Raw genomic sequence first — 27,641 nt, forward strand, 5'->3', positions numbered from 1 at the left:
AACACGTTAATTGGGAGTGCATGATTGTATCGGTGCTCTGGTGGGTTCTTTCTCGGTCAAAAGGACTCGTACTATATGTAGAGCACTCAATTCCTGCCGCCGGTATCTAGTCAATACAACCCTTATTGAGGGATATTATTGTAAAGTATTCCACCTTCTTCCGAAGCCCTGACAACAACGATGAACATTAAAATCTCGACGATCTTAGGTCACCCCGTCCCTTTGGCTATTTTGGCTCTACTTTCCCAGGCGGTCTAGTGGCTCAACCCCATTTGTCCCGCCGGCGTGTTCCATCTCGTCTTGTTTTCGCACCTTTCTTGATTCACTACAATCTGGTATCTGGTTGTCACCACCCTGTAGACCGAGTACTCTAGTGTGATATGTAGAAAGGATCCTCTCGTACCCTTAACTATCATCCACGCTAGTTGAATCCACTTCAACCACTACTACACGCCCCCAACCTCCAAGTGCTGCTTGTTGATGTTCTCGTGCTTACGATCGTTGCTTTGCCTTTAGTCCGTCTGCTGTGTTCTTCGCCCTACTCTCAATTCTTCGCTTGTTCGTGACTCGATTACAATTGACCTTGCTTTGGGTTTATTTTTGCCCTTTAGTGAATGACTGTACCAGCGGCACGAGGTGAGATACAATACCAAGAAACCCTCAAGTGCAGTAACGTAGGAATCCGGTCACGTAGCTCTCCACATTCTCTTGAAGTTTGCAACCTGCCGTTAAATACTAGACTCTCCAGACGCAACAGATAGAAGTCAAGTGAAGTGTGCCTCGGAGATCTAGAGGAAGAACAACATACATTGCTTGCCTACTCCTATCGCTTGCGTTCCTTTTCTGCTGAGCGACGTCACGCCAACACAAAATACCACCTAGTTAAAAAGGTTGCTGCACACCCTCTCCACGTTTGGGATCGTCGTGGACCTCCTTCACCTACATATTGTATCTCAGACGGTCAAGTGGTTCGGGTTTGTCGTTGTCAACGATCCTGGTGTCGGGTGTTATTTTTGGCTGGGCAGCAGCAAGTAGAGAAGTCGTATGTAAGTCACTCTGCTTTTCACGTTTGAGAGACTTTTGTGGATATTTCCCCAACTTCCCAAAAGAAAACTCTGCCCGATTCCCATACTGCTTCGTGTCCTGCTTGCCTGTCTGTCTTGCTTCCCTCTTTGGCTGTGTTTCTTCTACGGCATCACGACAACCTCACCTCAGACAACAGCAGTAGCTGGGCTACTGCAGAGCGTGAGAGCAGAGTACTTTTAGAGTACATAACTTTCCCTGCAAGCGCAAGTCTAGTTTAAAAAACCATTGAAGTAAAGCAAAAGAAGGGCATATCCACAGTTCATCTTCCTCTATTCTGATCTCCATAAATTATTCCCTGTCTGCCGTCTCACTGCTCACTCCACATTTTCTCTTTCACTCTCTTCTCTTGTGTAACCGCCGCTGTTTTGCGCTGACACCAAGCTGAACGTGAACGTCGCTCCAGTCTCTCCTGAACAGAACAGAACACAGTGATTCAACACCCACTAGCACAGACATCGAGAGTCCTGCGGATGCGTCTCTGCATACCTTCACTTTAATTCTCATCCTTCTGCCCCCTCCTCTCACTCTCGTCGTATTATCCCAAGTTTATCCCCCCCTCCTTCAGCTTCTTCATCACTCTCACTCTCACTCTCGCTCTCCTCGGTCTCTTTTGGTGTGGCACGGAAGATTGCTCAACCACGGGCCTCCTTCACCCTCCGTCCAATCTTGCGCTCCGTACCTACCTGTTTACTTGACGCCCTGCACATCTTAAAGCGGCCCCTCGGCTTTCCCTTGATCCTGCCTGCAGCCCCCATATTATCCGACGCACCAGTTACATTTCTATTGCTACGCCACGATCGTTCACGAATAGGATCTATTATCAACAACAACACTAGTTAAACTCTGCTTGTCCTCCCTCCCTCTCGCTATTCCTTTTTGGCAACAAGCCACCCAGGGGCTGTAAAAGACGCACAGCACCCAACCCTCTCTTACTACATACACCCTCTCTCTTTTCAGTGATCTTCAAAAAGACCCCCAACGGTTTCATGCCTATCAAATTCCCCAAGTTTTCACGACGAAAATCCGCTGGAAACGCGTTGGAAGCTGGCTACGAACCCGCCAACCAGGGAGTCCAGGTTCAATTATCAGCACCTGAACCACAGGAACATCACGACCGCCATAGTAATAACACCAACCCTACTACTATTGCAAAGTCCTCTACGTTCGGGGGAGGAGGATACGGTGGGCCCCAACAACGTCAAAATCGGTATGAACTCTCACGTCCCCGCTGGCTGGTTGCTGCGAGAGCCTTGCTAAAGTCGGGCAGTGGCAGTGGAAACACCAGTGGATCTGGATATTCGAACACCGATTATGCTTCTACTGGCTCCATAAATCGCCTGAGTTCAAGTTCAACATTACCTTCATCTGCGGACGCCCCACGGACACCTGCATCGACCGACGATCATCACGCAGGTGCTTATACTCACAGCAGCGCGGCAAAGTCTACTAAATCAAACATTACTACCACGTCTTCCACAGGTTCTTCTACCCAAAAACGTTCCGGCGGCGGCATCTACGGTCCCTCATCGCCGCGAAGAGAAAACATGACCTCAACACCCCCCAAACTTGAAACTACCCTGGACACAGGCTCCCTTTTTGGAGAAGATATGTTTTCGTTTTCTGCATCAAAGGGTACCGGCGTACCCCCAGCGACGGGTGGAGGGATTGGGGCAATACCACACACGGCACCGAAATTGGCCTCGACAAGGATTATTAATACTGTAAACCTCACATCCCTGAACGGCAACGTAACTTTATATGTGGGCGTATCTAACACAGAACTTTCCAGAGTGACAATCACAACGACATTTCTCCAGTGCCTCCTCCTAAAACGTATGATCCAATAGGAACGTCCCCCACAAACCAAAGATTCTCATACGCAGCGTACAGCAACATTTATGCAAGCCCAACACACATGGACAGTGACAGGCCAGCCACGAGCGAGTCGCCCTACGGTTGGGGTACAGGAGGCGCGGAAGATTTACCGGCACCCCCTACTATGCCCGCGGCAAAAAATAACAATTCCCCACGCAATTCACGAAACCTAACTCCGGGACAGAATATACAACCAGCTCCTTCACATTCCCATTCCGATTCTTTGAGTGCACCCAGTAGACAAGCGAAGCCAGGTCGCCAGCAAGCGCAGAGAGGTGATAGTTCAGAGTCCCTTGGCGTGAAGCGGAATACAAACATACGACGACCGTCATATCCTGAAGATGAGGAGTCTACACCGAAGGGTAACGTGCAACAGCAGAAACAACAGATTGATCGGCGGGCTGCACAATCGGCACTACCGTCATCATTGCAGATTGGGGGTACTGCGAAAGGGCTTTCAGATAGAATGAAGGGCAGGGATAGTGGTTGGGAGGAGTCTGTAGCTTCTGGTTCTTCATCAGTCAATAGCTACCCCGGAAACAGTTCCTCCGGAAGTTCCCATCACGACACTAGAGGCACAAGTCCGGCAATGTCGCGAGTAAACACCGATTCTATATATAACTTGCAAGATAACGGACCTAAGGCCAGATCCACAGCGCCAGCACCAGCGTTAAAACCAATTCAATTGACAGATGGAGATGACATGGATTTCGACGAATCTATCTCTGCATCTGCTAGCTTGGCGGCTAGGTACGAGAACTTGGAGCAGGCCAAACCCACCAACGCACCCAATAAGGTGATGACCCCTGCTCAGTTTGAAAGATACAGGCAAGAGCAGGATAATCAGCGAAGGCTGTCTGGGAAGTCGTTCACTGAAAGCGACAATGAATCCGGCTCGGAATCTGAAGAAGAATCGGAGACCGAGAAGCACAAGGAGGCTCTAAAGCAACGTCAGAAACAGGAAGCACATTTGTCTGTTTACAGACAACAGATGATGAAGATCACTGGTTCACAGCCCATGGAACAGCCGTATAATGCTAGGGGGTCAATCAGCGCATCTGCTTTGCCGCTACCTATGAACAACTCTATGCCGCAGTTGAGCCTATCAGGGCCAGGATCCAGTGGGAGAAGCTCCGAGGAAGAGGATGAAGAAATTCCACTGGGGATATTGATGGCTCACGGATTTCCCAGCCGTAGTAGACCACCAACTCGACTCTCGAATGCAAGCTCTCAGCCAAATCTCAGACAGTCAGCAATGATTCAGGACTCGAGATTACCGCCGTTTGCAAGGAACCTCCCTGCCGACCCCTATAACTTGGGTGCTAGTATTATCAATCCAACCAACAGAATGTCACTTGCCTTTGGTGTTGGGGGTGATCAGAGATCAGTTGCTGGTGGGTCTGTTTATGGCGGCGATATGCCAGCACGTCGTCAGCCTGGTGGGTTGATCGGCGAAATTATGAGGACGGAAGAGATGAAGGCGGCGAGGAGGGGTGGCAGTCAGCAGCAATTCATTCCACAAAAAGATCCTTTTAACGCAGATCCATTTGATAGGCACCCATCGCCAGGTGGTGGTATGCTTGGTCTTGGAGGAGGGGCTCTACCGGGCCAGTATGGTGGCGGAATGGGGATGGGACAACATATACCTGGAAACATGAGTCCTAGATTGGGCCCGAGTGTGGGTATGCCTGGCATGCCTGGCATGCCTCCTATGCAGATGCCCACAGCGGCCCAAGGAACAGACCCAATGCAAATGCAGATGGCAAACCAGATGCAGCAGATGATGCAAATGCAAATGCAATGGATGCAGATGCAGATGCAAATGCAGAACCCGCAGCAAGCCCAACCAATGCTTAGCCCACCTGTAATGGGTCAGAGGCCAATGAGTATGGCTGGCCCCGGCGCTGGCAATTTCTCTGCTATGCCACAACCACATCAACGAACCATGAGTATGATGGAACCACTTCCAATGTTCCAAGGCCCTGGTTATACTCCCTCGATTGCTCCAAGCCAAAGAGGTGGTGGTAGTGGTGGTGGCCTCATGCCTAGTGGACTTATGCCACCAGGAGGATACACCCCTTCGATTGCTCCATCCGAACGAAGCACTGTAGGACTTCCTTCCCGTTACAGACCCGTGTCGTATATGGCCCCAGTCGGCGGCTCTCAGCCCGGTGCACGGACGTCTTCCTTGATCTCTGGGATTAGCCCAGACATGAGTAAGAAGGGAGCTGGCCCGTCACACCTAAAGAATTCTGGGGCTGCTTCAGATGATGACGATGACGAGAGTGGTTGGGAAGCTCTGGAGAGGAAGCGCCAAGAGAAGAAGGAGGGATGGAAGAAGAAGAAAGAGACTGGATTGAAGGGCATTTTGAGTTTTGGAGCTTCTTCCGGGCCTAGTGATTCCAAGTAAATTCGCAGAAGTAAGGGTTGAATAATAGCCAGGTTTTCTTCTTTGTTCTTTTTCTTGTTACACCCTCTTTTTATTTTTATTTTTCGTTTCTTAGACCAAAAAAATCATGGGGAAAGGGGAATATCGATGGGAGCATGCATCAACCATTGCATTCACGGGCGCATAACTGGGACAGGGGAAAAATCATGATGTCGGTGGCACTTTCCGATATACCTCAAATTCATTATTTGGTATAATTGCAACTATCTTTTGTTTTCTCTCACTTTTTCACTTTTTTTCTCTTTTCTCAACGCTATTTTATGTATCCTGCAATGGCAGCATGGACGGCCGTATGTTTGTACAATGGTTTGGCGAAAGTAAGAGATCGAGCATTTTCATGTGTCTGTTCTTTTTATACTATTCTGTTATGTTCTATTCCCCTCTTTATCGAGATTTCTTTTTCTTTTCTTTCGCCTTCAACTGAATATTGCAGTTTGGGTAGTTTGTGCGCGTTATTGTGGTTGTTATTACATTGATGGGGTTGTAAGGTGATTTTGAGCGGGACATCATCTGGGCTTTTCATCTTTCTCCTCTTTTATATCTCGTTTTCGTTCCTCGGCATTTCCTTTTCATTTTACAGCCAGCCCGCGGTTAGATATCGATCGCAAGTCGTCGTTGTTTGTTGTTGCATTGAGCGAAGAAAGTATTCTTGTTTGTTGGATTGTGGTTATGGGGTGCAGTATGAGTTGCAGCACTGGGCATAATCAGAAGGAGGGGTATAATGGAGGGGGGATGAGGAGGGGGGTCTAATCGTAATGTACAAAATAATCTATGTTAAGCGATGACATTGACATATCTATCTGATCTGACTCTAACCTGACTGCCTGCCTGCCTGCAAGATATGTGTGGATGGGGAAGGGGAAGGGTGACATGAAGGGTGTGGGGATTAACTTTTTCTTTTTGTTATCTTTCGTCTGATCTTTTTATTCGTGGGGAGAGGCACATGTGATTTAGACAGGGCAAGCTCTGCTTTACACATATGCGAGGATGTACCTGCGTTGACCGTGATCGGTAGTTGGGAGGGTTGTGGTTGAGGTTGAGGGTCGTTATCGCTGGGGGTGTAGGCATTGTGGTTTGGAATAGATGATCTGTGTAGAATAGAACTTATAGAATTTTATTGTTAGTTAGATAGGGCTAACTCTACTGCGGGTTCCTACGTCAGTGTGAAGATATGCGCTATGATTGCTGTGGTGGATGAGGTGGTTCTAGTGATTGTGGTTATGGTGGTTATGGTGGTTATGGTGGTTGTGGTTGAGAGTGGAGGAGGTCGAGAGTTGTTGGAACAAGGGTTGCCGTATTAGAGAGTTTGTACTAACCTGTGGTACAAGTAGTTCCTATTAAATAGTAGCAGTAGTACCTGACGTAGTATTAGTAGATTAGTAGGTACATACGGTAGGTACATTTCAAATCAGTAGAGCGTCCGTTCATTACAGCACACCATTTTGCTCATCTCGTCATGATCGCAATGGAACGGACATGACAGCGACGTACGTTAACTAGTATGTAACTGTAACATTGTATTCAGAACGGGATCAATAACACGATAGACTTGCCTATTCGTTGGCCATAACCCGTGGTGTTGTGTGAGTGGCGGACGTGCTTCACAATTGCATTCTTTTCTTTTCGTTTGAGCTGGAGATCCTCGCCGTGGATGACAGCCCCTGGCAGTGAAACAGTTACCGTCAGTTGTCGAACAGCAGCTTACCTACAGGCTTCGATCCTACCTTCTCTTTCCTTTCCTTTTCCTCTCTTCCTTACCGTTGCTACATTTCGGGGTGACAAGAACGACGTTACATCCATCTCTTTAACGTACCCTATTTTATCTTCTGATCTGTCTTCTCACTCTTCGCTTTGGGGAGTTTTTTTTTCTTCCCTTTCCCTGCAAGTAACTTCTTCAAATTCATACGTTTAATTTTCCAATCCATCCAATCCTGCATATGAGCTAGCTAGCCCCCCTCCCCCATACCTGCATTTAATTCCATTCCTCTACCTCTGCATCATCACCACACATCCACAGAGACACCCACCACCCCGCCGCCGCCGTCACCCACCACCACCACCTCCACTGTCACCGCTACACGCTCTCTTCCCTCCCCCTTTCTGGAAATTATCCCCGTTTATATTTATTTATTTAATTTTACCTGGGGTTGTTTCTGGGCAACGACATCCAATACAGCATACAGCACTGAAAGCTTTACGCTCTTAACACGAGAGAGCAGGTAGTTTACCAGGGGGGAGGGCATTAGTTCTTCATATACAACTTCTTAACTCCTCTTTCTCCTCTCTTTCTCTCTTGCATGCTCATCGCTTCCTTTCCTATAAAATATTTGGGAAACTATTATATATTTTTTATTAAGAAGTCGAGTATTCTACTCTAATCCAAAAGTTTCGCTTTTTCTTTTCTTTTGTTTTTTTATTATTATTGTTCTTATTTTGGTCAACTGCATTCTGCAACTGCAACCCCTGTTCGCCTCAAGCAGCAAGCAAGACCCGCGGCCGCCGTTTAAGTCAGGAGATTCTTCTTTCAACCCCCAGGAAGAAGCACCCGTTCCACATTGTTTATCCGACACACAGTACACCAAAAAAAACAACACAAAAACCAGCACAAACACCACAGGGCGACAGTTACCAACAACAATAGCAACCTTCCGATAAAACGAGCTTGGGGATATCCTTGAGCGAGGCTATTCCCCCCCCCCCCTCAACTCCTAGGGCGTCATGCCCCGAAAACAAAGGCGGAATTGCAAAAGCAAAGAGCGAAGGTACGATACGACTTGCCACTTGCACCTCCCCGCGACATTCACACTGCCGGTTGATTGCTGATGCTTTTTGTAATGGCCTTAGCTTGTAAACTCGTATAATGAACTGCTAGAGTATGTCGTCTCGTTCCTGTACTCTGGGTCCGGTCGCAGGTAGCAAGCTGGGTGGCTGGTGCGGATCTACGGGATGTGAGTGGATGTGAGGAAAGCTTGGGGCTGACGGATGGTGCTCGAATCTAGAGAGTTTTCGTCAAAAGAGCTGCGGACCGTCGGGAATTATTCGATCGGACGCTTAATCGGAAAGGGGTCTTTTGGAAAGGTCTATCTGGCTACGCATAAACTCACAAATGGGTCTAAGGTATATACCACCTCCAATCCTTCTCATTTGTCTCTGATCCAGCTTCTACGGGTTACGCGGGTTTTGGAAAGCAGCGGAGAATTGAAGACGTCGTTCTTGGTATTGAAGGAAGAGGGCATGGGGTGGATTAAGTGATGAAGTTCGGGTTACTGGAGCGATTGATGTTGATGGGTTTGGGATTGTAGGTTGTGTTGAAGTCGGCTCAGAAGGACGACGCGAATCTGGCGAGGGAGATACACCATCACCGCCAACTGGTACACCCGCATATCGCGCGGTTGTATGAGGTCATTGTGACCGAGAGTCTGGTTTGGCTGGTCCTGGAATATTGCCCTGGTGAGAACTTCTGTCTACCAATTCTGGGAACTAGGTCAGGACTAGAATGTTGATTGGTCGAGTTCGGGAGGATAGGTGACGAGCTTTACAACTACCTCATCCAGCATGGGCGCTTAACGGTCGACAAAACGAAGCGAATCTTTGCGCAGTTGGTCGGTGCTGTAGCGTACGTGCACATGAACAACTGTGTTCACAGGGACTTGAAGTTGGAAAACATCTTACTAGACAAGCATGAGAATGTAGAGATTCCCATCGCGGCCGATAGGGGAAATAATTGTTTCGCTGACTCGAGCGCAGGTCAAGCTTTGCGATTTTGGTTTCACTCGGGAGTACGAGCGCAATAAGCTACTCCAGACCTTCTGCGGGACAGTATGCTACTCGGCCCCGGAAATGATAAAAGGAGAAAAATATATTGCCTACGGTACGGGATGGTTCCGCTCTTTATTCCCAACGTTAATTTCCTCGGATTCCAATCCGGATGTCCCCGTTCCTCCCGTGGCTTCGATTTCCCCCCATATCCGCCCCTCTCGCTTCCTCTTTAAACATCACTGTGATAAATATTCTAATTTACCCTCAGCTGTGGATGTTTGGTCTTTGGGAGTCATCCTATATGCTTTGCTAGTTGGAGAGCTGCCGTTTGATGAGGATATCGAAGAAGATACTCGACGTAAGATATTGAACGATGAACCGAGATATCCGGATCACCTATCAGAAGGTACAGCTCATGAGGTCTGCTTGAGGGGGGTAAGTTGTTAATTGGCTAATGTGGTTATAGACTCGGTATCTATGTTGAAGAGTTGCCTGGCTAAAAAGCCAAGCCTACGACCAACCCTCGATGAAATACTCTCCCATCCCTTTATAGCTGAACATGCGCCCGTACAGAAGGCTATATTGGCGTTACAACATCCTGCGCCGTTCTCCAGTAAATTAGAAAAAGATACATTGCACAGGATGAAAGCCGCTGGTGTTGATATTGACCAAGTTATAGAACACGTCCTTGCAAAGAAATGCGATTCTCTAGCTGGGTGGTGGGCATTGCTGATCGAGAAAGAAGAGCGTAAGGAGAAACGGCGACAGAAGCGCAAAATAGAGAGTAGACGAATGAGCGCGGCCTCAAACCTTGATCCATCGTTGTTGCCTCCGCCGGCGGAGGAGGCTGAAGATCGAGTGAGGAACGATGCTAGGAATACAGCGAACCGTGAGTTTGTTCCTGTTAACTACTATGGGTGTTCGTTCAATCTTTCCCACCCAACCCGGACCCGTCCGTAGTTTTCTTTTCGCGAGCTTACGTTTGCTTTAGCTGTAATTATCTTGCCCGAACGTAATTTCACAAAGTCGCCGAGGGTGCAGACTCCGCCGTCGCCCACGCCGCCGCCGCCAATAGAGAAGGATAGGGATTATGGACCGTATTTGAAACCCCCGCAGCATGATCGACAAGTGATGTCTTCGCCAGACTTACACCTGGATGTGAGCAGTTCCAGCGGTAAGGGACGACCAAATCGAAAACACGCCTTGATGACGCAACTCGCCTCAATAAAACACTGGTTCCTAGACTCAGCAAAGCGCGCAACGTCTCCAAACTCCAAAAACCAAGCGGCACAGAAACCGGGGAGCTCGCAAGGCAATCAGGTCTATCAGCAGCAACAATCGGGCTCACGTACGAGTAACGGCGCACGGAGGAATTCTCGAGGTAATGGGATATACTCGGTCGCCCACCGCAGCACCCCGCCGCCCAAGAGGAATTCGCTTTCGCCGCAGCCATTGACACCGCATGCTTACCGACGCTCTTCCGGACGTGGACTCGGCGGAAGAACCTCGACATCGTCTTCGGTATCCTCGATTCGCTCTTTCCACAACAAGACGCACTCAAAGGCCTCTTCAACGTCATCGGCGTCACTGAACAGCATTACCCTGAAGTCACCACGGTCGCCTAGAAACTCCATCAAAGTTCTGCCTTCGACACCTACATCATCCACGTTCCCTTCCCACGTGCGGGTTGTTAGGTCGACGGGGTATAATGAGGCGGCAGTACTGACAAACGGTGTAACATTTGCAAGAAGGAAGAAGAGTCCATTCAAGGGGCCCATGCTGACAGGTTTATCCGCGAAGAGAGATGGAAATTCGGCGGGCTCTAGGCAGGAGCGGAAAAGAAGCAGGGGGGGCATCATCGAGGAAGAAGAGGAGGAAGAGGACATTGAGGAAGTATTAGAGTTTGTGGGGCCAGGCGAGATAGATGGAGAAGTAGTGGATAGTGATGACGATGACACCCTGAGGGGAAGGCACGGGTGAAAGATTGATGGTAAGAGTCTGGACCATGGATTATTATTATATTGCATTATTGGCTTATTTCACGGGTTTATTCCGCCTTTGCTGTCATGGGCGTGCTATATGGCTGTAGATTTCTTATTTTTTGTCTTGCATTTTGGCGAGTTTTGTAAGAGCGATGTAGCTGTAGTTAGCATTGGAACAGGGGTGGGTGAGGAGGTTGCGTGTGGGACTCTACTTGTGGTACTCGTTATACAGTTTTACACTGTTTTTTCTTTTGTCTATTATTTCATCTTTTTTTTTTCTTCTTCTTCCGACCTCTTCTCCATCCTTTGCTCCCCTCCGCTTATTCCTATCTTTTGCCTTGCTGTTGGTGCTTTGGGATTTCTGTTTTCTCTAAAAGTCCCCTTCCCTCCCTCCCCCCCTTCGCTTCTCTGTATGTTTTCTGGTGGGTTAGAATTGTTGGACCTGGCTGGCTATGCATATGATAATGTTTCTTGCTATAAAGTACCATAAACTGGAGGAACGTTTGCTCGTTTTTTCTTTCTTTTTTTCTGTCTACAATTCGAAAATTCGAACTTTTGAAGAGAGGCATCAGACGTATGGCCGCCGCCATCCACATGGGGGAAAAAAAAGAAGAGTAGGTTTGTTCGGTGTTTGTGTTTTAAAAGTCTTTGTATCAAGATTACATAATTAATACGTGTGTTATGTATACTGAAAACTTGTATGTTCTTCCCCTCATTTTGTCTCTTTTTCTTTTGTAATTCTTTTTTGTGTGCGCTTTTATTTTCGTTTTGTAATAATATTCGAATTCTGAGTCTCTTAGTTTTTGATTGGTTGCCATGGTGGTTTGCGGGGAGTGATATCCTGTGATTCGGCCCATACGGGAGCCGAGGTTCGATATTAAAGTCGCCTATATATATATGCTTGCTTCACTATTGAAATGAGACTGTTACTTATATTAATTAGCTTGGCTTTCTGTATCATATAGGGGCCGATATAGAAGGCAGGGGGGTTGACTTGCCTTTGTCTATCAATTCGTTTAAGGATAAGGTCCTAGCTAGCATTTCAGAGGCCGCCATAGTAAAAGGTATATGTATAAATGTTTCCCGCGAAGGACCAATATCCCCCTGTGGAAAACCAAAAAATAATAGTTATATCAGTAGGTCTGAAACAGCATCCAACGCCGTTGGTCCATCTATAATGCTACAGTGGTATAAACCGCATAAAAAGTATTTGTAATAACCAATAAATACCGGCCCCCCCCCCATTAATCCTGCTAACGTACTGTACTGTTTGGTGATTCTGCAGTTATATCAAACCAAAGAATCCTCCACACCTCCACCTCCACCTCCACCACCACCACCACCCGCGCAACACCCCATCCCCATCCCCATCCCCATCTCCTTCACCTCCCTTGTCCCCTGCAGCCCACCATAACACATAGGTGGTAGCCGGCGGTAGTCAAGCTGCCACGGCAGCCGCGTGAGTGTTGTGGAGAGCAGCACGAAGAAGAAGAGGAGCACGAGAAAGAGGAGGAAGAGGAAGGCGATGAGGGTGATGAGGATTGATTCTAGCATTTTTGCGGGTCTATGCGAGGGTTGTAGTGGTTTGGGGGCAGTTTGGGGGCAGTTTGGGGTTTGGTGGGGTTGTAGTGATTTGGTGGCAGGTGGTTTGGTTGTGGGTTCGGTTTGGTTTTGGGTTTGGTTGCAATTGGGTTGGTGTGGGTTAATTGGAGGTTGTGAGGTTGTGTCTGCAGTGGTGAATTATACCCCCAGTAGTAAGTGGAGTTGGAGGTGTGAGTATGAGAGTGGATAAGATAGAGGATCTGAGCTTAAGCTTTCATCGCTGTATTAACCACACCCATAAACACAAGAAACGCAGACGTTGGCTTCCGCAGATTCACATTGCTGTTCTCTCCAGATCGATATCACCAGATCTGGCCGCAGCTATATACAAAGCGAACTAGCATGTATCCACAGCGATTAATCTACCGCATTAATTCGTTCGAACGGCCGGTCACACAAGACGTCGAAGTTGCCTTTTCAAGCTAATATGAGGGAAGATTAGGGGGCGTATTCAAGACAAATAACCAAATAAGGGAATTTCAACGTCTTGTGTGACCGGCCGTTCGAACGAATTAATGGGGTACTACATGTAGCTAAGTACATGTAGCCAATCATTGGCCCCCGCCTGCGGAGCACTGGACCAGTTATATTATGGCCATTAGTTTTGCTAATTCTGCATGGACAAGACCTAACGCGGTGAGACAAGGCGAGACTTAGGTTCGTCCCCAACCCGTCTGCTTCTATGCTTCCAGCTAAAGCAGACGCCGAGACGGAGTGATCTTGGCCCATAGAATCTCTTTATCTCTCTAGATCTTACTACATGTAGTATCTACAATCAATAGATAGCGGGAGAGAGAGATCTTTAGAACCCGTTCTGGCAGCCGCTGTATGAGCAACAGGCTTGGTAGCATAGTAGCATAATGCGCTTCCATCGGGTAGCTGTAGGAACCATTGCCGGAAGAGATGGGGTTCGAATCCCCCCGAGCGCTGTTGAATTTCTTCTAAGAAATATTTTTTATGCTGCATACGGGTGATGTAGGTAGATAAAGTAAGAGAGAGCGAGAAATATTAATTGCAATAAATTACATATAGTAAAGTACTTCTTGCTGTATATAATATCTCGTGCATATATACAGTCGGGGTACAGAAGTTTTGGTAACTTTTGGTTGCCACACAAAATCTGTATGGAAACACCATACAAAATTAGAAATACTCAAATCATGACTTTAAAAAAATTAGATTGCACACACCTGAAGAGTGGACTTAAAATTCTAGAATTCTCTGGGCTCTGTCTTGAGGTAGTTTTCAATTGTCCTTGGAACTTTAAAAAAAATTTTGATGAGGTTGGGTGGTTGCTTCGGGTGGGGTGCTGGAGCGGATGGTAAAGATCTAGCTCAATTGATTGCAGATTGGATCTAGGGCCGGACCTACATGTAAGTAGGGAGATAAAGTGATCTACATACTTCATGAGCCAAGGTCACGCCGGCTCGGCGTCTACTCTAGGATGGTACTTAGTTAGACAGTACTCAGATCTCAATGTGTTCATGGGCACTTGAGTTTCTAATGGCTTTGGTTCCTAATTGCGTGAAGTTGGGGCTTGGCTCATGGTTTCTCACTCGGTTTATTGACACGACGAGACTAAAGCCGAATAGGCCGCCCTGGTAGCCATTGCTCTAACCAGGACATTAATGAACCCTAATAGGCGGTGTCGGTTATTTAAACGTTCCTGTGTACATGTATGTATAACAGGAAACCCCCCACGGTTACTGGACACTCGCCATAAATGATTGTAGCCGGGTGTGCATTCATGATCGATTGCTTTAGGACGGTATCAACCCACAGAACAGAAATATTAATTCGAAGCAATATCTCATTTAAAGAGCAATATGCACGTCCTGAGTCAACACCAATGACTACGATAATTTGATCATCTATCAAGCAAGATAGCAACATAAAAAAAAAACAGCAAAAGCTCATAACGTTCACATTCCTACGGGGCGAAACATAACCACATTCACATTCATAACCTATCCGTAACCCAATATAAATCAAGCCCCCAACCGCGGAGTCAACTTCTACCCACTCCGCTGCACAAACACCATACTCCCCCCTGCCCCCCACACCGCCATTCCCCCCGCCTCATTCACCGAAGTCGCAAATAATCTCTCCTCCTCCTCCTCCTCAACACAAGCCTCCTCAATCCCCAAAACCATATCCGCCACCTGCTCACACCCCAAGCTCGCCCCCGGCGGCCCACACATCCCAATGCTTGCCGTCCCAAACGTGTACAGATGCACACACGCCCACGGCCAGCTCGCAAAGCGCTTGTTGTCCTGCACGCAGGTGTCGCCCTTGGAGGCGTGGTGCTTGAGGAGGAGGGCGGCGAGGCGCACGTCGTCGCGGGCGGGACTGGGGCGGAAAAAGGTCGGCGTGCGACAGGTGTAGGTTGGTGTGAAGGGGGTGGGGTCGTAGTATCCGCGCGGGGTGGTGGGATGCGGGAAGAGGCGGGGGTCCGGGGAGGAGTTCTGGGCGTTGTCGATGATGACTAGGATGAATATGCAGAAGGAGAGTATGTAGAGGAGGATGAAGAGAAATTGGCGGTTGATGGTCTCTGGAGTGGGCTCGTTTGTTTCACGTGCGGTGGGGGTCATGGTGTTTCTTTGTAGTGGGTTTTGGGTGTGTGGGGAATATTGCTTTTGAGTGTTTATGGAGTTTGGAATTCGCTATTGGGATTGGGGAGCTATATAGGCCTTTGGAATATGAACCGTGGCTGGTAGTTGTGGTGCTAAATGGCCTTTCTTTAATTTGGTAATGATCACGTAGCAGCTGGAGATCTGGCAGCGGAGAATACATTCGCATCTAGCGTGGCCGCTCATAAGGAGTAGATGATTTTGCTTCTAAGGACATGAGAATAAACAGCTAGCCATTTTATATTATTTACCACGGCTGCGGTGCATTTCTGTCCGCCACTATTTCTCCCATATATGAATATGACACCTGTAGCGTAGCATCGTGATGGCGACGCCGATTCCGGCTACAAAAGTCCAGATCAGTAAAGACACTTCCTGTACCGTATTCCAAAGCCATGTTCTGTCCTCGACTCCAAAGCTGAAGGCCAACCCTTGACTTAGTGAGCCGGCCCGACAAACGATTTTTGCACTAGTGAACCTTATATGAAACCTTATTCCCTGTCCTCCCGCGATATATCACCGCCATAAGCTAGCAGCTCTTCTTTTCCCTATCACCATCTCCATCACCTTCATCGTGATAGGTCAGCTCTTCATCCTGATAGAGTACATGTAGTATCATCACTAACTCGCTCGATGATAGGTGCGGTGCCTGTCTAGACGTCAGTAACAGAAGCAAAGACAGATACACCCACACCACCATACCACAGTCTTCCAACACCTCTCCACGATGCTATCCACCCGCCGCCTCCTCCGCCGTCCTCCCTCCTCAAGACTCCTCACACCCCACCCCCTGTCACCCCTGTCACCCAGTAGACCAGAAACCACACAGTAGCAGCAGCACCGCCACCCCCGTCCCCAAACCTAAATTCAAACCGCCCCCAGCACCATGAACCGTCGAGTATATCATCTCCCTCGAGGAGCTCACACGCAGTCCATCCGCGAGGGCACATCATCCATCAAAGCACAGGCCGTCGCAGACCTGCTGAACCGCGCGTCTAACGATATTGTGCCCGCTGTCACAAAGGTCGTGGTGAGGAATTTGTATGTCAAGGCGCTCCGGGAGCTGTGGGGTGATCGTGGTGGTGGTGGTGGTGAAAAAGATCGGGTAAGGTTGGCTCTTTTTTTTTTGATGCTTAGTCGGACTAGGGACTAACGGTCCTGGTGTACAGCGGTCGTATGGTATGTACGGGGCTCGACGTACTGTTGGCAACGGATCCGGTGCTGAAGCGGACGCTGGAGGAGGGGTTCGAGGTACTGTGGAGCTTTCCGGCGGGGTAGTGGGTAAGCGTGGAGGAGGTGGTATTGTATTGTGTTGGGGGTGGGTTGGTGAGTGGTGCTAATGGTGTGTGATAGTTACGGACTCAGAGCTGGATGTTGTCAGCAGAGGGGCCTATGCAGCGGCGTTTGGATAAGGAGTACGGTGTGGGCTCAAGTGTATTTACAGAAACCTCCGCTAATTAGACTTGCATAGGTACTGTGAGCGGGGCGCCAATCACCAACACCCGTCGTGGAGGGTCACCGTTCTGTAAAGAGTGTCGAGTGATTACTTATGACGAAGTCCAACCCCACACACATATTTTACAAACCCACCCACCCCCAGCCCACCCAACCAAAATCAAACTGACTGGCTTGGCAGATAGGACTCCGGTAGTGTAGTAGTTGTAAGCTGGGCACCCGTAGATTAGATATGCACGCCGACCGTTTGTAAGTGCGGAAGGCCAGGGTTACAATCCCGCCCGGAGTCAATTTTTTTTTTTTTTGTTGTTTTAAGAAAACCTAGCCCTTGTGCCAAGATTATGTTCTTATCCACCGTTATCAGTCGGGTTTGGAGCTTCTGGGGGTATGGATGCGCTTGCTTATTTGCTGTTTACTGGCTAGAGGTGACCTATATCGAGGTGGGGGAGTTGGGGGTTGGTAGAACCAGAGTGCTCCGTACTGTACCCCCCTAATGGTGGAATTTCCGCCCTGGGGGGAGTGGGCGAGTGTGGAGGAGGGGCGGAGGGCGCTGGTTATTGGCGACTGTGAGTGCTAATTTCTCTGGTGTTGTGTTATGTTAGGGGTGGGTGAATGAGTGGTGCTAATGTGGTGTGGTAGTTACGGACTTAGATGTTGTCAACAGAGGGGCCTATGCAGCGGCGTTTGAATAAGGAGTACGGTACTTATGGTCTCAAATGTATCTACCAGGACCTCTGCTAATTAGGCTTGCATAGGTACTGTGAGCGGGGCGTCAATGACCAACGCCCGTCGTAGAGGGTCACCGTTCTGTAAAGAGTGTCGAGTGATTACTTGTGATGAAGCCCAACCCCACATATTTTACAAACCCACCACCCTCACCCCACCCAACCAAAATGAAACTGACTGGCTTGGTGGACAGGACTCCGGTAGTGTAGTAGTTGTAAGCTGGGCACCCGTAGATTAGATATGCACGCCAACCGTTTGTAAGTGCGGAAGGCCAGGGTTACAATCCCGCCCGGAGTCAATTTTTTTTTTTTTTTTGTTGTTTTAAGAAAACCTAGCCCTTGTGCCAAGATTATGTTCTTATCCACCGTTATCAGTCGGGTTTGGAGCTTCTGGGGGTATGGGTGTGCTTGCTTATTTACTAGGTATTTACTGGCTAGAGGTGGCCAATATCGAGACTGTGAGGGTGGGGGCTTTGTGAATTAATATATAGTCTAAGCGCTCTATAGACCCCCCCTAATGGGGGAACCTCCACCCTGGGGCTATGGCAGCCTACCTGACGTACTTAATTGACTCCAACCCCAAAGTCCCACCGCCAGTACTAAGAAAACGCTACCATCTGTATACACGCAACCGGGGTTGACAGGTGTGGTGTGGGTTCGCGCCTTCACCGGTTGGTGTTGGGGTGCCAATGACCAATGCCCGTCTTTCGGTTCCGTTTTCAAGCCGTGCTAGGGTCGAGTGATCATTCATGACCACGCACAATCCTTCTCTCCCCACACACACAAGGCCGCGATACAGAGTCCGAGTATACCTATGGCGAGTACATTCATCTAAACCAGAGATCAGAACTTACAGGCGTTTGGCACGCATAACTAATCTACAGTGCCAAACTTACAGAGTCTGCGCTGCCGGAGTCTGTCTGTGGCGGTAGTGTGGTGGATTTTGAGCGGGTGGGGTAGGTATTCGTGGTTTTATACAGGAGAGTTGGCTTCACGCACCGCCGGCATGGTAGGGGGCCCGTGAAAACAATGATGTAGCTGTGTATTGAGAGAGATATATATACAAACACGCTCTACGTATACGCTGAGAAGAATGAAAGGAGAAAGGAGAAAGGAGAAGAAGCTCAATATATACTCATAAAAACGACCGAAAAAGCAAGAAACCGGAGAATTTAAAAACCCCCTCTCCTCTCTCTCCCCCCCCCCCCCCCGCGGGGCCCCCGAAATCTCCCCCATCCCCCACACTACATCAACAACCTCCACACACCCAACAGCAGCGCCGCCGTGCCCGTACAAACACCAATCAACCACTGCAACGTGCTAAACTTGACGCTCTCCAGCAGGCCGCGCAGATCGCCCACCTCCTTCTCGATGCGGCTGTCCGTCTCTTTGATCTTCAGCTCGTGCACGCTACTCTCCTCGCGGATCCGCCCCTTCTCGAGGTTCAGGTCCAGCCGCACCGAGCTCTGCGCGCGCTGCATCTCTTCGCGCAGCCGGGCGTTCAGCCGCGAGATCTCGGAGGTGAGCCGCTCTTGATCGCTGCGCAGGGGCTTGAGTTCGCCGGAGTGTACGGAGGTGAGCTCGGAGCGCAGTTTGGCGAAATCGACTTTTTCTGTGGACCGCGGGGAGGTTAGTAGGGTGAGCGGAGAGAGTAGGGAGAGGAGAAGGGGGACAGGGGGGAGGTACGGGTGTAGGTTATCTTTTCTTGGTCCTCCTTGAGGACCATGGTGCGGGTGAGGTTCTGGATGCTACATCATACAAGCTGGTCAGTCAAACTCTCTCCCGGCCCCCACCACCAAACAGGCAGGCAGAACAAACCTCTCCTCAATAACGTCACTGAGCGCCCTCATCAGCGCCACACTCTGCTCCTCCGAGAACCCCTCCTCCTGGAGTCTCTGCACGAACTTGAGCGTATCAAAGTGGTGGTCCTTGGGCATACGGGGCGCCGCATGGAACTGTCTCTGACCACTCTGCGCCGGCCATGGTGGGGTCAATGCTGCAATTGGCGGGGGTATGAATGCTGCGCGGGGCGCAGAAGCTCTGAGGCCGAGAAAGTGTGTGGGGGCTAGTGGTAATGGCGGTTGCGAGTAGCGAGAGAGCCGCTGGGCGGCGTGGCGGATGGACATTGCGGGCTTCTTCGAGGTTGAGTTTGGCCGGCCGGAGGTGTTGGGTTGGCGGGGCCCGGGGATGGGAGCTAGCTAGCTTGGGGAGGGAGGCCGGGTAATGGGCAGTTGGTGATGGGAAGTACAGGTGTGGTTGTATTTTTTGGTACTAAGGCGGGGTGGCAGTGTAGGTACAATATTTGCGGTTGTTGAGTCTGGCTTCTTTGATAGGATGGTGGCATTGAAAAGGATGCTGTTGGCACCGGCCGCTAATAGCTAGCTTGTCACAGGTATAACATCTGTAAGCTACATGCAGATACTAGACGCAATGTATATAAGGGGTTGAAATAACACGTTCTGCTAGTACAATACATGTATATCCCCCAGCAGAAGATCACCTGCAATACTACAAATCTCTCGTAAAATCTGTTGTTTTACAGTCTTTGCTATCTGTTATTAGTACTGTGTCAAGACAACGAGTTTGGTTGTTTGTCTTGACAACACGTGTTTATTTGCCACGTCTTTCTTCGCTATATTAGAAGGGGCTTGCTCCTTCTGTTCTCGTTATTGATCACGCACTTAATCATACAATCCGAGACTCTTCAGTCCTAAAACCGCGACCTGGATAACAACAGAACCAATGCAACCTCCTCATTCAATCCCATCCGCTTCCATCCTACAAACTAGAGCTCCCAATTATCTTCATGACCTCCGAGTTACTTAGAAACCATTCCCGAATCTAGTACAAGCTATCATATTTTTCCAGAGACTATACTCAACTCGACCTGTCCTGTACTGTCAATAGAGGGTGTCGGTGTCACATGTCTAGCTTGGCAACCTTAAGATAGCCGAGTGATTGCCTGTGATTCGGGTATCTAAACGAGACTCGAGTGCCCGGGGATGAGCATATTCATATTCTCGTCTCTCGTGTCTTAAGAATATGATATGGATTATTGCTTTTCATTGGGGCCAGACTGCGTGTCGAGATTTCTACGTCTTGTGGAAATCTCCAGCTTGAACAACTCCTTGGGCTGAGTTCAAACCAGAGGTAATAGTCCATGCAATTATGACTCCATCAAACACAACTGACCATCCCTGTTAGCTCCAGAAACGGTATGCGCCCACTTGCGTTTATGACTTCGAAACGGAAGTTACCTCAAGTTGACCGAGTGAGAATCCATGATGCATCCATCACACACACACCCACCCACATGCAAAACGGAATCTCACAAGCTCACTCGGGCCAAGCCGTCTCGAACCGCCCGCCAGGTTTACTGAATCTCCGGCCGCTGCGGTATCCTAACAATCTCGAAACCATATTACTAAATACTCTCAGGAGTAAAAGATGACTACTCGTGCCACCAACGGACGCATCTCCGACAACAATCAAAATCAAGGCATTTCCCATAACACCCGTTTAGCCAGAGCTCGAGTTCGAAAAGCTTTTTTCTTGGGTCGCTTATTACAAACCTTACTCAAATATTAGGCTGCTGCATCGCTCGCGGCAATGAGAACAAAGTTCAAACAGCACCGAACGATGTCGCAATAGCAAAAAACATGCGTCACTCGTCAGTGCACTTAATTCCTCATAGTTAAGCGCGCGCGCCCGAGCAGGGGAGGCCATCAGTTGATCCGGGTAACTCTCGGTTCCTCCTGCCGATCCCATCCCTGCGCAATTTTGCGTAAGGCTGCCCGATCGGTCTGAGCGCGCAGCGCAGGGCGGGAAGCTTATTCCACTGCACACGCGCTCATCTCATTCCAGCGCAGGTACACGAGGCAGTACTGTATGTTGCCGTGGAGAAGCATCGCAGGTTCAATTAAGATGCAGGGTCGAGAAAATGCCATGAAACGAAAAAAACTGGCGGATTTCATGTTCTTCTTATTCTCTGATCTGTCGTGCACGCATGCACAAGGCGAGGGAGGCCTAAAGGGGGTGGGGGGTGTTGCCATTATTCCGGGCGCCTAATTGGCTTTTTTTTCTTCTCCTGGGGCACCAATATATGCTCTCCCGAGCGATGATCGATAATAATTAATTGTCAGCAGCACGAAAAGCTGGGATTTTGTTTCTCGCTCGTGGGGTAACGTCGATGGGGTGACTCGGCAGCTTATTGTTTCCCTGGGTGCAACACAGGCCGGTGAGCAAGGACTTTGGCGTGTACTGGGGTCAAGGAATATATATATCCCAGGGATATTCTAAAATGGAAATTGCAAGTTAGCGATAAAGTTTTTTCAATTCCCCCAGATCAATGGATCCTTCAATTGCCAAAAGAAAGTCAGGAAGGATATAATCTGGCATATGAGACTCCCTTTTTGCGATCGATCTCTCGTAGGTCAGTTGACTAAAAACCCACCGAGTATGAGGGAAGTGGACATTTAAATACGGATAGCTGCTTGATACCAGCACCTATATCCCACGGGTATTAAGAGTCGTGATTAGTCCCCACTCGACCTGATCTAAGCTTTTCGGTCTCGACCGAAGTACCAAACCGTTGTATCGCTGATCAAGAATCTTGTTTTCTACTGCATCAGTCAATTGCACTTTATCAGTGATCATTACTTGCTCATCAGCCAGAATAAGACTTATCGACCACTTCACCCCTTCTTTACTCGGTGTCCCTGGTGTATGAGACTGTGCATTCGATTCGTTTCGGGTAAACAATCATTCTGCACAACCCGTATGACCTTGGTATACAGGTGTACCTACATCATCATCATGGATAGGTACACATGGTGTTCTGACATATTTCTCGCTACCGTTGTATCCGGCACCGTTTGCAGAAGAAATGATCCTTCTTGCACTTCCTCCCTTCCCGGTTCCCACGTGGTTGGGTACCAGGCACCCGTGGCGTGGCAGCTCGCCAACAAAAAAAAAAAAAGCTAAAATACCTCGTTCGGTACGGGTCGAATAAATTAGCCTTGATACCTGGGTTATGATCCTGCCTGATTTGGGTCTTTCTTGTTGGAACTTATATATAGACTGGTCACGTTCCGTGCACAAATAGATACGAAAGTGGGTTATTCTTGTATTTTGGTGCGGATGCAGGGCCCAAAGAGGCAGCCATGCAGCGATTCCTAAATTAGTGTGCTAAAAGTGCACTATGTACGACCCCACGCTCGCTCAACCTGAGGGGTTTAACCAAGTGGTGTGCCAAGAGTATTGATCTACTCTACTCGCGTCAGGGAAAAAGAACCAGAACATGCAAGTGAGAAAGCAGGGATTATTTGTATGGAGTGGCGCTGAGCTGCCATACAAACTAGGCATTTGCATGTTCTGGTTCTTTATCCTAGACGCGAGTAGTCAGCCTTTTTGCTACCAGGAATAGTAGCACATCAAAAACGTATGGATAGGTAGTAGGGAAAGTGATGCTTTTCCTGTCCAAGGTTTGGAAACAGACAGACGTCGGCACTGCAAGCACGTTTTTTTGATGATTCACAATTTGCTGCCGCCGCTGCCAGTGCTGGTGGTTGTGGTGCCTTGGGAGACAGCGAGGTGAACCCCCGAACCGGATCCATCTCCATTCCCCGGGGAACGACGTAGGCTTTATGTGGCGGTGTCGAGTTTGAGAGATTCCCGTTCGCCTTCGAGCTCTCTCAGCTGTCATGAGCCAGTGAGGCCCGATACGTACTGCAGATGCGATCGAAAAGTAGTTAGAACACGCAAATAGTTGAAGATTTGGATAAAGCTACGAAGTTCTGCTTGTCGCACCACCAGACTCCACAACCACATCGATTCGTCGTACAACCCCTGCACGCAACCTCCGGCAAATTATTAGTCTCATCTACTAGTGGGCGTCCACTAATCGGATGCACAACGCTCGCTTGGCCTGTAGGCGCCGACAACCCCTGGAAGCTATGGCCAATCCCTGCGAGCTTTGGCCAATCCCGCGTAGTTGCAGGGGTCAATGAGCGGGGACATGTCTTTCAGTTCCCATTTCCTCCACCACCACCAGACCTCCCCATGCATAATGTCGCCCGATTAATATCCATCACATCACATCAACAGAAAAAAAAAAGAGTGAGAGACGCCTGGCAGGAGTGAGTAACTGTATTAACCCAGCGTGGATTCCCGGTTTATCTCTTTTTGGATACGCACATGTATGCATTGCCTGTCGGATATCCATTTATTGTTGGTATCTCGATGTTGGTTGGCTAGAATTTATCTGTTGGTTCAGATACTCTAGTCGAATCAACGAGCCAGTCCCTTCCAGCTAAGTAAAGAGCAGTCAATGGCCACCCCTCCGCCCGTATATAGTCATTCTTCTCACTTCCAATCATCACCTCGGAGACCCCATTGAGCTTTATATTAGTTCCCGTCATTTCCATCTCTGGAAGAGGGTATATTATTGTCAACCGCGGCGGGTTTTTTTCTTTCTCGAACAAGGTACATAATATCGAATTTCATACGCGTACTCCCTTCCATCTGGTTCCTCGGTCGTTCCTGTCCAACGGATTAATTCTCTGGCGGTTTCCCAGACGGGAGAGTGAATGTGAGTAGTTTCTGATACTCGTGATCGTCCCTTCAAACGAAGAGAGGACTCTTCTACACTGCCTTCCCGGATTCCCCTCCCCCTTCCCTTCTTTCCCTTTCTCTTTCTTCTTCTTAACCTGATCCTCATCCTCTGTACCCCCCCTCCCTCCCATCCCTTCGATCCCACCTACCTACCATTCTTTCGTTTATCATTCCACGGTGCCTATCTTTCCTCTCACTACTACTCCGTAAGCCCATCACAGGCTTTTCCATTCTTTCCCTTTTAATAAATATTTGACCTTTGAAGCATATCATTCAGTCAAGCTGTGCTTGGCTTACATAAAACTGTCCGATTCTCCTTGCATCTCGTTCTCTTTGTTTTCCTGACACAGCTCAAAGCTGATTAGTTGAAGTGCCACAACGCTTACCATACCCTGCCACTCCAATAGTTAATATAACCAACCCTCCCTTTCTTCCCTCACTCAGCCCTCACTGCACTCTTCGCTCCTCACTGTCAAAGCGAAGCAAGCAGTCCGTGCATATCGACACTAGTTTCCTAACAGCAATTCAATACTTAAAAAGCCATGACTACATCGACCATAACCCCCTACTCCCCCGTCGGCGACAGCGGTTTCCAGGCGCAGCAGCAGTACCACAACCCCCAAGTGGACCCAGAAGAATTCTACCGCTCCACGCCAGAATCACAAACCACCCACAACCACCACGAGAACTCGGCCACCAGCCCAATATCACCAGCAGACTCACAAGCACCGATCGTTTTCGGCGTCGGACAGGCACAGGACTACCCACCGCCACCATCACAATCAACAACAACCACCCAGCAGCAGCTGCCATCAAGAATGGCCGACACGACCTCATACCCGTCGCCCGTTGCAGAGGAGGGATCGTCGACGACAACGACGTATCCGCCGCCGCCCATACAGCCGATTTCGGTCGACATGTACCGCACGTCGATGGGCGTTGTGAATGGCGAGGTTGGAGCGTATCCAGCACCACCTATACCACAGTCGCCGAGACGGAGGGACCCGTATGCGGGCATGGCGGTGCCGATGACGCCGCTGACGCCAGCACTGAAGACGCCGACGTTCCGTGAGGAGGCCGATGTGGAGAGGTATTCGACGAAGGTGCAGAAGTATGATAAGCGGGATTTGGTTAGTCCACCATCCATTGTTTTTCCCTTTGTTTGGGACTTAAAGATTATCGTTTTTTTTTTTTACTAATTTTTTCTTTGTGATGGATAGGCCGTCAAGCTGAAAGTACGCCTCGCCAAGATCTTCCTCCGCAGCATCAACTGCGCCTGCAGTCTCGTCGTCCTCTCGCTCGTCGCCTCCACCTTCGCAATCTTCAACGCCACCAAACACATGGCGCCGCGCAACAACCTGCCGCCATGGGCCGTTGCGACGCCGCAGTGGCCGCAAATCGTCGTTCTGTGCATCGCCGTTGTGTCGCTGTGTATCTCGCTGTATATCATGTACGGATACTGGCGGGGCGGGCACAAGCGTGCCGAGAAGGTTGCCGTCTACTGGACCGTGTTTGCCGTCGGCACGTTTATCTTTACGATTGTCATGTGGGCGATTGCGGCGGGGATCATGCAGGGGAGTAGGAACAGTGCGGAGGGGAAGGATCTGTGGGGATGGGCGTGTAAGGATAATGTGAGGAGGAAGCTGTTTGAGGAGGATATTAATTATAAGCTGGTGTGCAGGGAGCAGGTGAGCTTTTTGGACCCTTTCTGACCCTTTCTTTGCCCTTTCTCTTTCTTTGCCCTTTCTCCCGCAACCAAGCCTAGTCCAACACTACCCCACTAGCTCCCGTATCTAGCTCCCAGACTAACCCCAAACCAGGACTGGGTTCTTGTCTGCGCCATCATCGAGATCAGTGTTGAAACAATCACCATCGCCGTCTACGCATTCGCCTTCTACCGCCTCGCCTCAAAGCGCAAGCTCCGCAAGTCCATGGACGTCCGCGACAAAGCCCGCTCCGAACTCTGGCTCGCCAAGCTCCGCGAACAACAACAAGCCGAAGCCGAAGCCGGCGAACCCAAGAACGCATGCGATGAGACTGACGCAAACACCGCCTACAACAAGCTCAACGACACAACTGTCGATCCATACAGTAACCTCTCGGACGCTGAGGAAGGTCGTGCCGCGCCGATGCCCGCACCGATCGTGCTGCAGAGGCCGCCGAAGGGGAATTATGCGACCGCCCCGCATAAGGCGCGTCGGGTGTCGATTTCGCCGCCGAACTCGTCGGGCGATAAGGTTCCGCCTACGCCGAGATCGGTGAGCTTTCAGGCACCGCTGTCGGCGAGTTATCCACCGCCGCCGATGTCGGCGACGTTCCCTGCGCGGGTGCCGTCGTCGGGGTCGCAGAAGTAAATGACATCAAAAAATAAAAAGAAAAAGGGATGCGGGGTATGGATATGCGGGTATAGTCTCCTCTGGCGATTCGCTTTGAGTCGAAGGCAATTTGTGGCGGTACATGAGTTTCTCGGTTTTGGTTTTCTTATTTATTTATTCTCTTTGGGTTTTTGTTTTTATCTTCCCTTTGTTGCATGGCCATATTATCATTTTTTGGTTATTTACAAATGTTGATTATTCTTCTTTCTTCGCGAGTTCCACTTGGAGGACTTGGAAGCCCCCCCTTTGATTTTTTATATACCCCATTTATTTTTTATATCTGAGATATTTATCTCAGCTCCCCTCACCCCCACATTGCTCAATACTTTTATTTTCTACATTCATTCATCCAAAGAGCGTTCGTTCTTCAAAGTTAAATATATTCGTTACTTTTTTTGTTTGTTGAACTCACAGACACAAAAATCAATTGTTAAATATTCCGCCTCCTCTCTTTCGTTGTTTTGTTGCATTCATGAAATTCTCGATGGGATTTGAAATTGATCGTATCTATGCATGGTGCATTCACTTGTCGGAAACTGATATGACATCTAGTTAGCCGGGGTTTCGGTCGTATTTTGTTGAAGGCTGAAACTGGGGGACGAAGAAACCGGAAAAAGGTCCGACTATCGAAACTTTCTCATTGGTTTTTTTTTTTTTTTTGCCTTTCCGTTCCTACCGTTCCTACCGTTCGTAGTGGGGAGAAGAGGTTGGGGAGGGGTATGTACTATGGGTGGGTGTATTGGATGGATGGATAAGCACCGACGTTGTGCTGGGAATCGGTTTATCGCATGCGGGTGTGGAGGATGTGCGTGCCGATGCCCGTGTCGTATGGGAAGGGAAAACTGTTTTTTTTGTAAGACTGGTGCATCATCGTCATGGGATGGTTGCTTTGCTCGACTTATTAATGGTTGCTGCTGCTAGGTGGAGTTCAAGTTTGATATGATTGGATGGTGATGATTTCCGTTTGTATTTTTAATGTAGGCCGTTGTTGATGAAATGAATGAATCTATTAATTAGTTACATAGTTGCAAGTGTTAGATGGGCAGCAGCAGATTTGAAATAATTAACTTTCATACCTAGGTTTTTTTTTC

The 27,641-nt window shown here is 49.0% G+C and overlaps 9 protein-coding genes across 9 annotated transcripts; 4 read left to right on the top strand and 5 right to left on the bottom strand.

The window, feature by feature from the left end:
- Nucleotides 1-254: 254 nt before the first annotated feature.
- LAJ45_10376 (uncharacterized protein) lies at nucleotides 255-1,590 on the bottom strand (the record flags this gene model as incomplete). The annotated part of the gene is made up of 7 exons (XM_046119902.1): nucleotides 255-325; nucleotides 404-409; nucleotides 576-586; nucleotides 651-788; nucleotides 944-1,187; nucleotides 1,405-1,495; nucleotides 1,573-1,590. 7 exons carry the CDS (start codon nucleotides 1,588-1,590, stop codon nucleotides 255-257), a joined length of 579 nt encoding a protein of 192 aa, XP_045966880.1.
- Nucleotides 1,591-2,072: 482 nt separating this feature from the next.
- LAJ45_10377 (uncharacterized protein) lies at nucleotides 2,073-5,371 on the top strand (the record flags this gene model as incomplete). Its single annotated transcript, XM_046119903.1, has 4 exons — nucleotides 2,073-2,293; nucleotides 2,354-2,807; nucleotides 2,876-2,919; nucleotides 2,977-5,371. The coding sequence occupies 4 exons, from the start codon at nucleotides 2,073-2,075 to the stop codon at nucleotides 5,369-5,371; spliced, it is 3,114 nt and encodes a 1,037-aa protein (XP_045966881.1).
- Nucleotides 5,372-5,979: 608 nt separating this feature from the next.
- Nucleotides 5,980-6,812, bottom strand: LAJ45_10378 (uncharacterized protein; the record flags this gene model as incomplete). The annotated part of the gene is made up of 5 exons (XM_046119904.1): nucleotides 5,980-6,104; nucleotides 6,302-6,513; nucleotides 6,568-6,615; nucleotides 6,727-6,744; nucleotides 6,802-6,812. The coding sequence occupies 5 exons, from the start codon at nucleotides 6,810-6,812 to the stop codon at nucleotides 5,980-5,982; spliced, it is 414 nt and encodes a 137-aa protein (XP_045966882.1).
- Nucleotides 6,813-8,128: 1,316 nt separating this feature from the next.
- Nucleotides 8,129-11,149, top strand: LAJ45_10379 (uncharacterized protein; the record flags this gene model as incomplete). The annotated part of the gene is made up of 10 exons (XM_046119905.1): nucleotides 8,129-8,172; nucleotides 8,255-8,257; nucleotides 8,410-8,527; nucleotides 8,713-8,860; nucleotides 8,936-9,099; nucleotides 9,158-9,281; nucleotides 9,438-9,575; nucleotides 9,636-10,088; nucleotides 10,161-10,266; nucleotides 10,336-11,149. The coding sequence occupies 10 exons, from the start codon at nucleotides 8,129-8,131 to the stop codon at nucleotides 11,147-11,149; spliced, it is 2,112 nt and encodes a 703-aa protein (XP_045966883.1).
- A 1,292-nt stretch (nucleotides 11,150-12,441) lies between these two features.
- LAJ45_10380 (uncharacterized protein) lies at nucleotides 12,442-12,705 on the bottom strand (the record flags this gene model as incomplete). Its single annotated transcript, XM_046119906.1, has 1 exon — nucleotides 12,442-12,705. The coding sequence occupies one exon, from the start codon at nucleotides 12,703-12,705 to the stop codon at nucleotides 12,442-12,444; it is 264 nt and encodes an 87-aa protein (XP_045966884.1).
- Nucleotides 12,706-14,768: 2,063 nt separating this feature from the next.
- On the bottom strand, nucleotides 14,769-15,344 carry LAJ45_10381 (uncharacterized protein; the record flags this gene model as incomplete). The annotated part of the gene is made up of 1 exon (XM_046119907.1): nucleotides 14,769-15,344. One exon carries the CDS (start codon nucleotides 15,342-15,344, stop codon nucleotides 14,769-14,771), a length of 576 nt encoding a protein of 191 aa, XP_045966885.1.
- Nucleotides 15,345-16,269: 925 nt separating this feature from the next.
- On the top strand, nucleotides 16,270-16,795 carry LAJ45_10382 (uncharacterized protein; the record flags this gene model as incomplete). Its single annotated transcript, XM_046119908.1, has 3 exons — nucleotides 16,270-16,488; nucleotides 16,553-16,664; nucleotides 16,737-16,795. 3 exons carry the CDS (start codon nucleotides 16,270-16,272, stop codon nucleotides 16,793-16,795), a joined length of 390 nt encoding a protein of 129 aa, XP_045966886.1.
- A 2,012-nt stretch (nucleotides 16,796-18,807) lies between these two features.
- Nucleotides 18,808-19,689, bottom strand: LAJ45_10383 (uncharacterized protein; the record flags this gene model as incomplete). The annotated part of the gene is made up of 3 exons (XM_046119909.1): nucleotides 18,808-19,175; nucleotides 19,250-19,311; nucleotides 19,382-19,689. The coding sequence occupies 3 exons, from the start codon at nucleotides 19,687-19,689 to the stop codon at nucleotides 18,808-18,810; spliced, it is 738 nt and encodes a 245-aa protein (XP_045966887.1).
- Nucleotides 19,690-24,717: 5,028 nt separating this feature from the next.
- On the top strand, nucleotides 24,718-26,529 carry LAJ45_10384 (uncharacterized protein; the record flags this gene model as incomplete). The annotated part of the gene is made up of 3 exons (XM_046119910.1): nucleotides 24,718-25,305; nucleotides 25,396-25,863; nucleotides 25,996-26,529. The coding sequence occupies 3 exons, from the start codon at nucleotides 24,718-24,720 to the stop codon at nucleotides 26,527-26,529; spliced, it is 1,590 nt and encodes a 529-aa protein (XP_045966888.1).
- Nucleotides 26,530-27,641: the final 1,112 nt, after the last annotated feature.

This window comes from Morchella importuna, assembly GCF_003444635.1.
Source record: "Morchella importuna strain M04M26 chromosome Unknown Morimp01GS045, whole genome shotgun sequence".
NCBI classification, from domain to species: domain Eukaryota; kingdom Fungi; phylum Ascomycota; class Pezizomycetes; order Pezizales; family Morchellaceae; genus Morchella; species Morchella importuna.